Source organism: Porites lutea, chromosome 3 (assembly GCF_958299795.1).
Source record: "Porites lutea chromosome 3, jaPorLute2.1, whole genome shotgun sequence".
Taxonomy (NCBI): Eukaryota; Metazoa; Cnidaria; class Anthozoa; order Scleractinia; family Poritidae; genus Porites; species Porites lutea.
In genome coordinates this window covers 26,783,011-26,798,485 of record NC_133203.1, presented here as the reverse complement: position 1 = coordinate 26,798,485, position 15,475 = coordinate 26,783,011, and the positions used below count along the sequence as shown (strand labels likewise).

General features: G+C 39.9%; 3 protein-coding genes and 1 non-coding gene across 4 annotated transcripts in view; all 4 read right to left on the bottom strand.

The window, feature by feature from the left end:
* LOC140930802 (2-amino-3-carboxymuconate-6-semialdehyde decarboxylase-like) overlaps positions 1-15,475 on the bottom strand; it is a 116,730-nt gene that overhangs the window by 42,565 nt on the left and 58,690 nt on the right. The gene's annotated exons all lie outside the window — the stretch shown is intronic.
* LOC140930811 (uncharacterized) lies at positions 1,026-2,978 on the bottom strand. The gene is made up of 3 exons (XM_073380525.1): positions 2,835-2,978; positions 1,733-2,134; positions 1,026-1,382 (listed from the first exon to the last, which is right to left on the bottom strand). Exons 1-3 carry the CDS (start codon positions 2,943-2,945, stop codon positions 1,026-1,028), a joined length of 870 nt encoding a protein of 289 aa, XP_073236626.1. The 5' UTR covers positions 2,946-2,978.
* Trnat-ggu (transfer RNA threonine (anticodon GGU)) lies at positions 11,907-11,979 on the bottom strand. Its single transcript has one exon. It is a non-coding gene; the product is annotated as a tRNA-Thr (tRNA).
* LOC140930796 (uncharacterized) overlaps positions 13,576-15,475 on the bottom strand; it is a 5,277-nt gene continuing 3,377 nt past the window's right edge. The window contains exons 2-4 of the mRNA XM_073380509.1: positions 14,898-14,999; positions 14,263-14,655; positions 13,576-13,929 (exon numbers count right to left, since the gene is read on the bottom strand). Coding sequence (XP_073236610.1) covers positions 13,576-13,929; positions 14,263-14,655; positions 14,898-14,999 — 849 coding nt within the window. The remainder of the gene's footprint in view (positions 13,930-14,262; positions 14,656-14,897; positions 15,000-15,475) is intronic.

The following is a 15,475-nucleotide window of genomic DNA, read 5'->3' as shown; positions in this document are numbered from 1 at the left end:
TAATCTAGCCTGCGTGGCAAGCGTTCCAAAAGGAAAGGGACATGGGATTTTGGGCGCGTGAGAAGCACGAAGGGCGCGTAAGGAAGGAGGAAGGGGCGCGTTCCTATCCTCCCTTCTCCCTCGTGCGCGATCTCGCGCCTAAATTCCCTCCCCTTCCCTTTCGAACGCTTGCCACGCAGGCTAGCGATAATCAAGTTATCCTATTATCATATTTTGATCTTTCCAGCTAATTGTTATACATTTTACTAGGTGAGATTTTAATCCTCAAAATTTTTATCCGATTTTAGCAAAGGTTTCTGAGGTTTTGCCTCAAAGTGTTTAGCTACAAAAGGAATCGTGTTTAAGTCGCTATTAAATTAAAGATTTTCTAAAATATTTTGACGGCGAAGATAACTTCTTAAGCATTTTTTTTTTCCAGATGAAAGATTATATCACGACGTTTGCTTTGCCTGCATAATATAATCAATTTACAGACTTAAAGAAATGAGCGGTAATCTGGTGATGTGGCATGGTAACCCAAGAGAGAATGGGTTCCCCTGAAGCTGCAGTGATATATTTTGCATCCACAACATAGCACCTTTGAAAAGCATTGCCAATCAATCGCTCTCCATCACAGCAACTTTTGTTTTATCTCGTCACGCAACGGGAAAGAGCGTTTTATGACAAGACAAAACGGCTGCATCAGGGACCAATTCCCTACGCGCTCAGCCGATTATTGTGTCGTCACGAAAGGTGCCTCCCCACATAGAGAAGCGCTGCGTGACAAAGCATAGAACTGCTGTAAAAAAGTGCATGGATAGGAGACTAACATGCCTAAATAATTATACAAAATTTTAATACTGTTATAAGAGTTTACAGGAGCCTAGGCTCCTGGAGTTTAATACGACGAAAGTGGCCACAAAGGGCTGAAAAGAAAATAACCAAAAACAATACTTTCGTACCTTGCGGTTTACAGTTTATATTTGTAGAATGCTATTCTAAGGAAATGAAAACAGCGTTAAAGTTAAAGTTAAAGACTCCTCTTATTAGGACTGGGGCCTGGATACTTCTTCAATAATTATCCGGGACACTGAATTCCACCCAGTTTCAGCATTACCCAGGGTTTGGCTACTGCACTTTCCTACCCATAATTCCACTCTGACCGCTCCTTGTGGAATGTTTTCAGAGTACCCCTCAAATGACCGATGATGCAGCAGATTAGGGTACCCAGATGGCCAGTCGTTGTAAACAACAGCCTCAATCGTCATTGGTCCACTGCATTCATTTCCATTGAACTTGAAATACCACCGGTTACACTTATCACTGGTTCCATAGACCCTCGTGTTTCCCTGGAATGAGACTCTGAGCGCTGAATTAGACTGCAGTTTGTTAAACGCACAGTCCTGGATAAAATCAAACAAAACAAACATATTGTAGTAAGGAGAACAACCGTGTCGTAATGATTGCTACTAACAACTCCAGTCAAGATTACTTGCTACTTTTTAAAAGCTCTGTAATACTTTCAATTTTTGTCCTTATCCATATGGCCAGGAATCATGTTATCACGCATGATGGTTTTCCTTTTTTCGTTCAAAAAGAACCAAATTGTACGGAAATGTAACTATTTAGTTATTTACGTGATGTGTTAGCAAACGGTGAGTGAGAGGAAAGACATTGTTCTTTGAAATGTTTTAATATAAAAAGGAGTGAATTTTCTTTGGAGTGTGTTATGAATGATTCTTATTCTAATTACCTTAATCTTTCCGTTATCAGTACCGCTCTGTGATTTCCACACACACTGTTTCCAGTTGGTTTGTGGTACTACACTTGCTTGACTTGCTTTGGCGCTTTCTCCTTTCTCTCCTTTGCCTCCTTTTCTTCCTTGATTTCCCACAATGCCTCGCTCTCCTTTCATTCCCAGAAGTCCCTGTTCACCTTTCATTCCCTGAATTCCTCGGGGTCCACTCTTCCCAGGGGGTCCTTCGCGCCCTCTGTCTCCTCTTGGACCCGGCATTCCTTGTGATCCTTTATCACCAATTTGTCCTTTTACACCTTCTTTTCCCTGGGGTCCGTGTGGCCCCGGGACGCCCGGCACTCCCGGCACTCCAGGTATACCATTTGATCCTGGAATACCGGGGAAACCCAGCATAGATCGCTAAAGTTGGGGGAAAAAAAGATGAATTGTCGAGACAAAGACGACGCGGAACCTTAGATAACTCGAGGTGGGGGGGGGGGTACTCCCAGGAATTCTTGGTGGGGATGTGCCACCCGGTCCTCAAAATCCTGACTCTATTTCAAACCAAATCACGTCATTTTTTACACGCGTATTCAGACTTGGCCTCTAAAATCCATACCAGTTTTCAGACCTTGCCTCGAAGAAATTATGCTTGTCATAATTACTTAGATTAGTTTAGAACAGCAACGAAAAAGAATTCGCATAATTATTTCTATTTCCTTCTCATTTGGAATTGAAACGATAAATACGTTCATACACAGCCGTAGCTCTCACGCAAACAATGATTCCAGACCAAAATGGACAAAGTCTATACCTGCCAACCGTCTCCCTTGTTTTCGAGGCACGGAATGGACCTTGGATATCATAATCCTCTTTATAGCGTTATCTCGCCTCGAATGGACGAGGATGGAATCAGAGAAAATTAACAGCTAACAATGGACAGGCTTCAGGTTTTCGAGGAAAGATCATGCTGAAGCGAGGACTTTCAAATAAACTGCCATACACTTTTAACGGGTATTTTTAGTAAATGAACATAACGACGTGAGAGTAATAAAACAGTTTCTGGGTGTACCTAATCTACGGCGTAGTACTCCTCTTTATATCTTTATGCATTTCTTACCTGGCATAAGTCTTTTAACTCTGTGGCGTTTTGTTGCTGAGGTGAGGTGGTCGTTACCAGTGAGCCGCCAAAAAGAGAGAGAATCAGGAAAACAGCGAGATACTGAACCATGGCGGAGAGAGTTGAACGAGAACACAGCGTTTACTGAAATCAGTGCTACGTGCTCATCATTTTATAGAAAATATTTTAAGTAAATCCTCTGTTCCTGTGTATTGTTTGTTTGTTTTTGCTTGTTTGTTTTTCCTTTTATGGCAATTTGTTGACTCTTCTTATTCTTTGTTTATAAGCCCGCTTCAAGATACTGAAACAGGGTCAAAAGATGAACATTCCAAAAATAAATGGCAGAATATAAATTGTTACAAAAGCAACAAAGTTTTATGCATGCTATCACGATTTTGTGTTTCTAACGGTACCCGATCCCTTTTCTCTTTAGTACGTCAAAAACAATCATGAATTTGCCTTCAGTCCAAGTTGGGGATGCTATGTCAGAAAAAGTAGCGGCTCCATTAAGCTCCAGCTAAACAAGCCTTAACGTCTCTAGTGTTAGTGTGTCTATTTTTAAACTCTCACATCTTATACGTTGAAAGGAGTGGGGGAGTGGGGGGGGGGGAGCGTTGAGGGGCCCCCTATAATGACCTATACTGGGAGGCGCAACCCAGAAGTGTACCCCTTTCAGGATAGACCATACCTTTTTTTTTTCTTTCCTTCAACTTTTGACATGGACAAGCTAAGGAAACCCCCGGAAAGAACGTTTTAAAATGCGTAAAATTGCCGAGTTTTGAAAGTGATTTGTTGAAAACGAATTAACGAAGATATAGCTCCTCAGAGTCGGGAAATTTTACAGGCGTTTGTCTGACGGTGGGGGGCGGGTACAAACGTGCTCTCCCCCCCCCCCCCCACCCGCCCACGTACAAACGTATGTAAATTTTCTCAACTCTTTGCAAGCTTAAGACGTATCACTTTCAAATTTGGCAATGTTACAGCCTTTGAAATTACAATTAAAGTTAAAATTCATTGAATCAAATTAAACGCTACATGAAAATGACAAAAGACATTCTGTTGGTACTAGATATGTGAACGGTCCCTTACCATAAATTGTCGCTTATAAGCCCTGAGATTATACATGTACAACTTCTTAAGGGATTTTAGGAAGGCGTATAAACGGAGGGGCTTTAACTTCACTAATTCGGAGGCGACTTGATTTCGTGTGCACCGCTTGTTTCGCGTGACTGCATTTTCTATATATAACCGAAAGCGTCGGAGTTGAACCAGGAATTCTCATACTTTCCCCAGTTGTGACTGCTAGGATGGGGTTGCAACGGTCTGAAAAATATCACAAAGGGATTGAGAGAAGTGAAAGAAGGAGGAATTAGTGCTAGAAAAGCAGGCTTATTTAGGGTCTGCAGGGCCGGAGCATGAAGAAATCAACACTGCAGGTCAGACTGAATAGGAGAGCGACCTTTGACCGTCGCATAGAGGTCCCTTCCCCAAGCACTTTTTTTTTTAACGAAAAATGAAGAAAAAAAAGTCGTTTGCAGATTGGCTAATTGAGCTAGCAAACCGCGGCTTCCGCATGTCCACGGATGTCTTCCTTAAATCAGTGAAAAAGTTCCTAGACAAGGAAGTATGAGTTATGACATTTAACAACTGCTCGCGTTCCCCACCATACCACAGTCATTTGTTATGTTTTATTTCACGATGCTAGGTTATATTTTTGGAATCGATTGCCAGACTACTTTGCAAGTGCAAGAGAAGCTTATAAGTCGCTTGCTTGTCGAAATTTATGTACAATTACGTTGTTATTGTTGTATCCGGATACTGGGCCAGCTGTCCGGATACTGGGCAACATAGGAGCTCTGCAGAAATATTAATTTCGCCATGGAAACAAAGGCAAAAAATTTAAACTGTCTTTCGTCATATTAAGGACTAAATAGATTTTCTCTGGGCCAAATTTCAGAGCTCTTGCGACTAACAAAGGAAAGTTATTGCAATGTTAAACTGAAGTGTCCGGAAACTGGGCAACATACTGTACTGTAAATTACGGACCGAGTTTTTTTGCATCGATTTATGGCCCAAGCGCGAAGCGCGCGGGCCATAAATCGATGCAAAAAAACGAGGATCCGTAATTTACAGTACGGACCGAAAAACGAGGCCAATAAGATGTTTATTATATGGCTTCTTCCTGTTTGGGGGACCGGAAACAAGTGCAGGACGCACGATTTGACAGTCATTTGACAGGCGTCAAAAAAGAAAGTTTTTATTGGCGCACGAAAACAATAGCACATAACAAAGGCTTTCCGGGAAAGTAAAGACAAATTCGCCATGTCAGTGAAAAAGTTTATTCGGTCAAAACTAAGAGCACTGTAAGTTTTAGCTCTTTAATGTAACGCTGGAGTATTTTGGAAACCGGACACTGTGTCTGTCTAGAAGTCTTTTCCATCTTTCCTCCGTTTGTCCTTGTAAAAAAAACACTGCAAAAGGCAAAGAAGCCGGCTTTTCAAGGTAAGTTTGTTCTCATTGTCGAAGGATTCGCTCGTTAATTGTTTTTGGGAAAACTTCTCTTTCTGCCAGTTCATTCTCGTCTTCAATTGTGATCTGGATTAAATTTTCAAACACTGACTAGAAGTCTCTTCCTCGGTAAGGTTACGATTCAGTTTCTACATCAGCTTCGTTCTCATTAAAACAAAGCTACAGGTTAAAATTTGGAAAGGCAAAGTCAACATCCCAGTCCTCAAGAACTGTAAGTATTCACTCGTTAATGTGACGCTGGAGTCTTTTGAAAACTGGACATTGTGTCTGGCTCGAACTCGCTTCTATCTTTCTTTCGTTGGTCTTTGAAAAAACCCTGCAAATGGCAAAGAAGCTTGTCAAGATGATCGGGTGCAGGTATGTTTGTTATCATATTTGTAGAAGGAATTACTCATTTTCTCTTAAGCAAAACATCTCGAATCTCTGCCGGTCGATTTTCGTCTTCTTAACTGTGCATGTGTACTACGATAAAATTTTCAAACACCGACTGGAATCCTCTTCGATAAGATTACGAGTTAGTTTCTTCATCGCCTTCGTTCCCAAATAAACACAGTTTAAAATGTTGAAGGCCAAAGTCAACATCCAAATTCTAAAGATTAACAGGCGTCTTATAACTTTATTTAAACCTTTTTTCCGAGGAAAAGAGATTTAGAGCTCCGAAATGAGCATTTTCTTTAAAAATTTTGGTCCGTATAGCAAGTTACGGACCGCAAATTGACCAATCGCATGGCGAAAACAGACTCAGCCATATAATAAAAAAGGGTATGTTTTCTGTCAAAAATGGTAAGTGCAGGGTTAAGGGGTTAGTCCTCCCCGGCTATTACGATCTAGAGTCAGTCAAAAAGAGAGCGTATCGTCGTCGCGCGGTTTTGATTTTTGCTGTAGCAGACGTTACATAATGTAGAACGTGAACCTACTTTTTCAAAATATACCTGCTGTAAAATACTGTTGCGAGACAGTTCTCTTGGAGGCAGCTTCATTCTCGCGAGACAACAAAATTGTGAGTCAAGTAGCACGTAAGATAATGGAGCTCATAACATAATGAGGCTCGTAACATAATGGAGCTTCCCTTTACCTTTTTAACGGCGGGGGAAGTTTTCCTTGTTGAAGAAAACTTGTTCCTGCAACTGGAAGGCTTTAAGGCGGTTTTCACGCTATGATGTTTCGAAAGAAAAACGAAAATGTATAAAATGGTCAAAAATCGGATAAGTTAAAATGATCTGTTGCATCGCGATGTATTTTCTTAGGAAACAGGGTACACAATCGCTGCCTGTAAACCAGCCGTTGAATAGCAAAACAAAAAATGAGAATGGATTAAAACTTTTTAATACATTTCATTCCTATTTTCTACTCAACTAAGTCGTGCAATGCTAATGTCTAAAGACGAGGTTTTTTTCTATAATATTTCAACTCAGTCTGTCATTAACCCAATAATGGTGGTTATCTCCACCATTATTTACCGCCCTTTGGGAAGATAGTTGTACACCTATTCACTAAGGAACAAAATAAAATGGTGTCTTAAGAGCGACTTTCCGTAAATACCACGGATAGGTGTGCAAGATGAAAAATACGAAATCCCCCAAATTTTGTCACAACAAAGCCCTTTGGAAACTATTTTAGGAAATACAAGACTCGTTTCCTTTGCATTTATATTTTCCCAAAATAATCAATTCTTTTTTAATTTTCACCTTCCAGAGGCCTTCAAACCACCGTAAAATGTACGTGATATCCTCGCTTCGTGAATGAAAACGGAAACTAATACCATGACTTTTCTTATATTAAACAATTTCATTATCCTTCCTTTGTATCCAAACATGGTTACAATTTCAAAAGATTTCAATCTGATTTTTTCATATTTTTTCAAAGTTACCCTCTAAATCAGTGCTATCGCGACCATCAATTTTGCCATTTTTCAACGGCGAAAATCCCTTCCTGGTACATGGCTTTTGGAAAGTATCTTTATTGCAAAACAAGAACTGATTACACGTACATTAAGCTTCGTGTGCAAGACTTCGCGACTGGTAAGAATTTCTCTTTTAATCAGTAACCTAAACAAAGAGTTGTTCCTTTTTCTCGGGAAAGTTATTTTATAAAAGCAATAGAGAACTTTTTTCCTGTGTTTGCATAGCCTGATATAAATACTCGAGGGCCTGGGAGAATTCTTGATAGTTATGCAAACCCGAGAAGAAGTCAAATAATAACAAAGGGACCGTCGCGAGAACAATAGAACCATCTTGACGAAACACATGTCTGATCTGGTAAACTTACTTCCGGTCAGGTCAAGTGTGGTCATAGATCGGACGAAAGGTAGCCTCTAAAAACAACGCAAATTTGAGCAGTAGAACGGGCGTCAAAACAAACGAAACCAACAACCCCGTCTAATTGAACCTTTAATCAATCTAGGTGGCGGATACTAGCCGATTTTGTTCATTAACAAGGTAATTACGCCTCAAAATAAAAGTTCCCTCATTTAAGTTTCATCCCTTGTCTCTTTTCTCTTCTCGTGGCCGTTAGTGGAAAGTTAATAGCTAACAATACTTGAGCGTCTTACTTACTAAGGGACGGACCATTAGAAAAGTTATGGGGGGGGGGGGGAGGGAAATTTTTGAGCCGCAGGAATTTTTTTGCGTTATCAAATTCCTCGTATGAATTTTTTTTAGGCCGTAGCATGAATATTTTTTAGGGTTAATTGGCGTGCATGAATTTTTTTTCATTCAATTTTGCCTTGCGCGAATATTTTTTTTGTACTTCGCCCGCCCCCCCCGCGTAAGTTTTCTAATGGTCCGTCCCTAAGCGCCAGACAAGCAAACGCATTTGATAACCAGCAAAGTTAACCGTCTCTGATCGGATTCAAATCCCTTCCAAAACGACTCATAAAGACACAGGAACAAAGGTAAATGCATCTTATTATTTTATTAGCTAATACAGCATAAAAACATCTAATTTTTTCTATTAGCTAATACAGCGTTCGGGCTCCCTGTGATAAATGATAGCTGTTACAAATACGTTAAAAGTAAACAAATACACACGCAAAAAAAGTGTTGTAGTCAAGAAGTTCATAGCTCACTTTCGCACAATAAAATGGTTTTCCTTTTGAACAATTACCACTGTGAAATCTAGAATCGTTTTCGGTGTTTAAACTGGCGGAAGAGAGGCGAATTTGCGCCAGAGTTTCAAATGCTGTCTAAGTTCATCAATACAACTACAAGTTCAAAGATCGTAAATCAGTCGAGTACCATAAATGTTTTCAGTTGTAAAAACTCGCAGTTTGAATTGCCCCAATAGGGGAAGCATTGCTAGGGGAAGCATTGCTCTGTCTCTGGAATACCATTTTTCTAATGAAAGCCATATACCAGGAAGGGATTTTCGCAGTTGAAAAATGGCAAAATTGATGGTCGCGATAACACTGATTTTAAAGGGGGTAATTTTGATTGAAATCTTTTGAAATGGTAACAACGTTTAGATTCAAAGGAAGGATAATGAAATTATTTAACGCACATTTTTCGGGGGTTTGAAGGCCTCTGGAAGGTGAAAATTAAAAAAAATTGATTATTTTGAAAAATATAAAGGCAAAGGAACTGAGTCTTGTATTTGCTAAAATAGTTTCCAAAGGGCTTTGTTGTGACAAAGTTTGGGGAATTTGGATTTTTTCATCTTGCACAGCTATCCGTGGTATTTACAGAAAGTCGCTCTTAAAGTATAGCGGTACCAAACGATAATGCTAGCGGAAATTTTAATTTGGGCAACGATTCAGTTTTGTTTTCGGCTTGACTTATCTCTCGGGCTGAAAGGTGATGACGTCTCAAGCACGTGACTTGGGCAAACTGCTTTAACTCTGTTCATTTAGAACAGTTTAATTTACTTATTATAGATATTTAAACTATAGTTTTGGGGTAGGCCACAGAGTAATGGAATTCTGTGATAGTTACGCCTTCTTGTTATTGTAAAAGGCGGTTTGCATGCGATGGTCACCATGTAATACATGTGTTTCTACTGATAGAAGTCTTCGGGTTTATTATAAGTCACCTGTTTGGATGCCTAGGCTCCCGGAGCGGGTACTCTCTATAATGGCCTATACGGGGAGGCTCCGCCCGAAAGGGGTATCTTTTTTCAGGCTTCAGGTATATGAAAGGGTAGGGATTTTACTCGTTGTAGTATATGAAGGGAGGAAATCTGTCATTTGAGTCTGTTAAAGCGCCCAAAGGGCTAACAGATGAATTCTATGTCTTTATAAAGTGGTGAAAACGTTTAATTTTTGTGGTTGATTCTCATTCAATTGAGAGTGCATTTACAGCAGTCAAAAGGGATGCAAAATTCTAAACAAGGTATGTGAAAGCGGTACCATTTGTCAATAAAAGGTATACGAAAGGGGTTCCTTTTTCGTGAAAAAAATGGTATATAAAAGGATAAGTAGGTTGGACTTTAGGACCCGTGTAAAAATTTGTTTAGCACCCTTCCCCCCCCCCCCCCCCCCCCCGGGCCTAGGCTAAGCTCCTTTCTTTATTTTAGATATTTTATATATACTGGGCAAAGGCGGCTATTCTATACCACAAACTTTATTGAATCGGCATCCTACTTAGGTTTCCTCCGACCTAGATTTAAAATCAGAGGAGCTCCTATGGGGTCGATGTTGTGCTCAGGCTAAGATAAAAATGTAAGTATTTTCCACGAAACCATCAAAAACATAGAAAAAAGATAAAGTCGTGAAATTTATGGTACATTGTATGTGAAAACGTACAAAGCACTAAAAGCCTTGCTAAAAAAGAAAACTGTACTCTCCACGGAAGTTCTTTCTGGGACTAATAACTTGCTGTATGGGTATCTCCTACAGGGTATACCCAACGGTTTCCCCTACCGGGGCATACAGCACTGGTTATTTAAGTACCCAAATTATTGTGACGTCCTTCTCTCCCATTTTCTAGGTTAAGAAACCCTGATAACTGGGTACGTCTTTATAAACGCATCAAACAGACAAGTCTGAAAATAGCTGCATTGGATATTGAATTCAATATTGAGAGACTGTACGGGAAAATTTCTGTTAAGGAGCAGAAATAATGAGTTCGATCTTATTTGTTAGGAAAAATAATGGACAAGATTTTTTAAATACTGTTAGACTGATTGTCTTTTGTTGAAAGCTTTAATCACGTATAAAAGCAAACTACACTGACATGCAAGAAAAATAACAAAGATGCTATTTAGGGACTGGTCAAAAAGTATAGGGGAGGGGGGTGGGCCGGAGCAGAGAGGGGGTGGGTCACTCTATTTTATTACATAAATAGGCACTAACTACTAACAAGACAGTTGACTACACTTGTTATATAAAACACAGCCAGCTGGAATTATTGCTAAAATACTCAGAAACCTCAGTGTTGTGCGAAAAAATACAAAGGGTGAAAGGCCGCACACCTATACGGGCGTGGAACCCTCTGTTAACCTTTTTTTTTGGCTCTAACGAGCATGTCCTTTAATGATTTTCCTTTTTTGTAAGGAAATGATTGGTGGTTCTTAAAAATTTTTTGAGGTTATAGTTGGTTTTGTATAAGATCCCATTTTTTTCATTCAAGCTTCCTTTATAGTAGACACTGAGGGCTGATATTGTGTCACTAATGGCAATTTTTCTTTTTCCTCCTGTTGTTTTGTTTTAGAAGTTTAGACTCCCTTTGGTGAATTTTATTTCTGATAGTAGGTTTTCTATCAAAGATTGTGGGTAGCCTCCGTCCATCAAGCGTTTTTTTTAAATTTGAATTATTTTTCTCAAAGGTTGTTTCTGAGGAGTTTTTTCATAGGATTCTCGAGGCTTCTCCTTTGACAAATCCTTTTTTAACATTTGGAGGGTGACACGAGGTGAAATGTGTGGGCAAGAAGGTTTCTGTTTGTTTAAAATGTGTCTTTGCATCAAGGATAGATTTTACCTTGAATCTTGTGCCTTTGTATACAACTGTGTCTAAAAACGCACTCTCAGTGTCAAATGTTTCAGCCGTGAATTCAATAGTTGGGTGATGTAAGTTTACTTGTTCAATGAAGGCTACGATGTCTGGTTTACTCATGTCCTATAGGGAAAATATATCGTGTATGTAGCATTTCCAAACTGTTGTTCTGAAGACAGTTTTGCTTGGAGTTGTTGTTTCAATATATGCCATTAAAATATTGGCAAAGGAATCAAATCTGCTGTCTTTGTGCCCATTGCAGTTCCATAGTTTTGCAGGTAGTGCTTTGCATTGAAGTGGAAGAAATTTTCTTTGAGGATTAATCTAAACATTTCCGGCAAGTAATGTGTAGGAATGGGTTGTCTTTCTAGAAATTTTAATTTGCTTTGTGACAGACAATTTCAATGTACCCTCGTTTTGCTGTATATTTGTGTCAAGACTCATAATGTCCATCGAAACAAGAAATGTTCGGTTTTTCACTTTTGTCTTTTGAGTGAAAGGTATGATTTCTGTGATTTTGATATTGGTTGTAGCAGCTAGTGTGAAAGTGAAGAATGATCATCGCAGTAAATTTTCCAATTAAAGCAGTTGGAAAGAAGAAACCTGAAAAAAATCAGGGCTTCAACGGGATTCGAACCCGTGACCTCCGCGTTACCGGTGCGTTGCTCTACCAACTGAGCTATGAAGCCACACATTGGGAGCGAGGTCAATTTACTACTACAACCGCAGTTCAAAAATGAATTATTTTCATATATACTTCACATCATTTCACTCCTCACGGGAGATATGAACTCAATAAATTGACCCCGCTCCCAATGTGTGGCTTCATAGCTCAGTTGGTAGAGCAACGCACCGGTAACGCGGAGGGCTCGGGTTCGAATCCCCTTGAAGCCCTGATTTTTTTTTTTCAGGCTTCTTCTTTCCAATTGCTTTAATTGGAAAATTTACTGCGATGATCATTCTTCACTTTCATCTACAACCGCAGTTCAAAAATGAATTATTTTCATATATACTTCACCGCAGCTAGTGTATCAGCAAATTGTGTCAAGCACAGAACAAGGTTTTATTGGATTATTAAGAGGAAACCAAACATCCTTGTTTTAACTAGGGGGTGGGTCATGCAAATTCCAACCTTGCTTTAGGGGTGGGTCAGTCATTTTTGTGCCGAAGGGGGGGGGGGGGGTGGGTCATGTGTTTTTTATCAACCACATTTCCAAATGCTCCGGCCCACCCCCCCCCCCCCCCCCCTATACTTTTTGACCAGTCCCTTAAGTAATGGGAAGGTTTGTTGACAAGAATCTCAATGTTACGAGTAAACACATATTCCTCTCTTTTTCCGCTGTGGAAGACATTCGAAAGGGAAGGGAAGGAATGGTTTAGGTGCGTGAGAAGCACTTAAAGGCGCGCGAGAAAGGAGGAAGGGGAACGCTTTTCTCTCCTCCTTTCTCCCTCGCGCGCGATCTCGCGATCAAGTTATCCTATAATCATATTCATCTTCCTAGCTAATTGATATATATTTTACAAGGTGTGATTTTAATCCTCGAATTCTAATCCGTTTTTAATAATGGTTTTCACTCGAAGCGGTTTGGCTACAAAAGGAATCGTGCCGTGTGTTTTAATTAAAGCACGATTAAATTTTAAAAATTATTTTCACTTCCGGACTTAATTAAAGATTTTTCAGTCGAAAATATTTTAAATGCAAAGGTTACCTTTTCAGCACATTTTTTTTCGCTGAGATTAAAGATTATACCAAGACCTTTACTTTGCCTACATCTTTATAGGAAATGAATGACAATCCCATGGAATACATGGTAAGCCAAGAGAGAATGGGTTCCTCTGAAGCTGTAGTGATATATTTTGCATCCATGACATATCATCAATCAATCACTCTCAGTCACAGCCATTTTGTCTGGTCACGCAACGAGAAGGAGCGGTACGTTACAAGACAAAACGGCTGCATGAGCCGGGAGACCAATTCCCTACGAGCTCGATCAGCCGATCATTGTGTCGTCAAAAAAGGTGCCTCCCCACAAAGGAACTAAAGAAGCGCTGCGTGACAAAGCAAAGAGCTACTGCACAGGACTAAGATGTCAACTTAATAATACAAAATCATGATACTGTTATAAGAGTTTACTATTGACCATCTAATGCGACGGAAGTAGCCACAAGGGCTAAAAAGAAAATAACCAAAAACAATACTTTCGCACCTTGCGCCTTACAGTCTATATTTGTGGAATGCTATTCTAAGGAAATTGAAACAGCGCCAAAGTTAAAGACTCCTCTTATTAGGACCGGGACCTAGATACTTCTTCAATCATTATCCGGGACACTGAATTCCACCCAGTGTTAGCATTACCCAAGGTGAAGCTACTACACTTTCCTACCCATAACTCCACTCTAACAGCGCCTTGTGGAATGTTTTCACAGTACCCAGCAAACGACCGATGATGATACAGATTAGGGTTCCCAGATGGCCAGGCGTTGTAAACAGCAGCCTCAATCGTCATTGGTCCACTACATTCATTTCCATTGAACTTGAAATACCATCGGTTACACCTATAATTACCGACGACCCTCATGTTTCCCTGGAATGAGACTTTGAGCGCTGAATTAGACTGCAGTTTGTTAAACATACAGTCCTGGAATAAAATCAAACATATTGAAGTAACGAGAGCAACCGTCTGTAATGATTGATTCTAACAACTCCAGTCAAGATTACTTCCTTATGTTTAAAAACTCTATAATAGCTTAAATTTTTGTTGTCCTTATCCATATGGTCAGGAATCATTTTATCACGCACGATGGTTTTCCTTTTTTCGTTAAAAAAGAACCAAAGTAAAGGGGAATATACTCGGCTTAGCTATTAAATTCAATGTGTTGGCAAACGGTGGGTGAAAGAAGAGAAATATTTTAATTTAGAAAAGAATTACTTTCCTTTGGAGTGTGTTATGATACTTATTCTAGCTAATTACCTTAATCTTTCCGTTATCACTGCTGCTTTCGGATTTCCACACACATTGTTTCCAGTTGGTTTGTGGTACTACACTTGCTTGACTTGCTTTGGCGCTTTCTCCTTTCTCTCCTTTGTCTCCTTTTCTTCCTTGATTTCCCACAATGCCTCGCTCTCCTTTCATACCCACAAGTCCCGGTTGACCTATTATTCCCTTGATTCCTCGTGGTCCACTCTTCCCGGGAGGCCCTTCGCGCCCTCTGTCTCCTCTTGGACCCGGCATTCCTTGTGATCCTTTATCACCAATTTCTCCCTTAGTACCGTCCCTTCCTTGGAGTCCTTGTGGACCGGGAACGCCTGGCATTCCCGGCATGCCATTGGATCCTGGGATGCCCGGGAAACCCACTATAGATCGCTGAAAGCAAAGATGATTTGTAGTTTAATGTAGAGACGAAGAAAACATGAAAATTGGAAACTGAAAACTGGACGTTAAATACCATGACCTCAATTAGTCGTAATAGGACGAGGGAACACTGTAATAAGCAATTGTCAGATCATTCTGAAAAAGGACTTTTATAAATAAATTGGAATGAATAATGATATAGCGATGATAAAAGTAGTAAAATATAAGGTTTGGGATCTTCATGCATTTCTTACCTCACATAAATCTTTTACTTTTTCAGTGTTTTGTTGCTGAGGTGAGGTGGTTGTTCCCAGTGAACCGCCAGAAATACAGAGAATCAACAAGGCAGCAAAATACTGAACCATGATGAGAGCTGAACCAGAACACTGCGATTACTGAGATGAATGCTACGTGCGCATCAGATAAATAGTGCAAAATATTTAAAAACCAATCTTCTGTTCCTGTTCATTGTTTGCTTGGTTTTGCTTGTTTCCTTTTCCTTTTATGGTAATTATCTTGCAAAGTGTAACTTTCTGTTTATATGCCTGCGTGCAAGGAGAACTGAAACAGGGTCAAAAGGGGAACATTCCAAACACAAATGACCGAAAATGTTTACAAAGGCAATAATGTTTCTATATATAGTTATGCTTGCTGTCGCTTTGTGACCTAGTGTTCCTAACAGCATCCTTTTCCTTTCCTCTCCAGCACGCTAAAAACTTTTGGGCGTTGGAAAAGTTTTGCCATAAGTCTAAGTGAGTGAGTATTAGGTCAGAAAAATTAGATCCATTTAACTACAGCCAAAAACGTCCTGAATTTCTCTAGCGAGTTTTTG

Bases quoted from the DNA above. Each gene is read 5' to 3' on its own strand.
- LOC140930811 (XM_073380525.1), bottom strand. From the start codon at position 2,945: ATGGTTCAGTATCTCGCTGTTTTCCTGATTCTCTCTCTTTTTGGCGGC. The intron at 2,135-2,834 runs GTAAGAAATGCA...CCCCAACTTTAG, and splicing joins AGTTAAAAGACTTATGCCAG to CGATCTATGCTGGGTTTCCC. The intron at 1,383-1,732 runs GTAATTAGAATA...GATTTTATCCAG, and splicing joins CTGATAACGGAAAGATTAAG to GACTGTGCGTTTAACAAACT.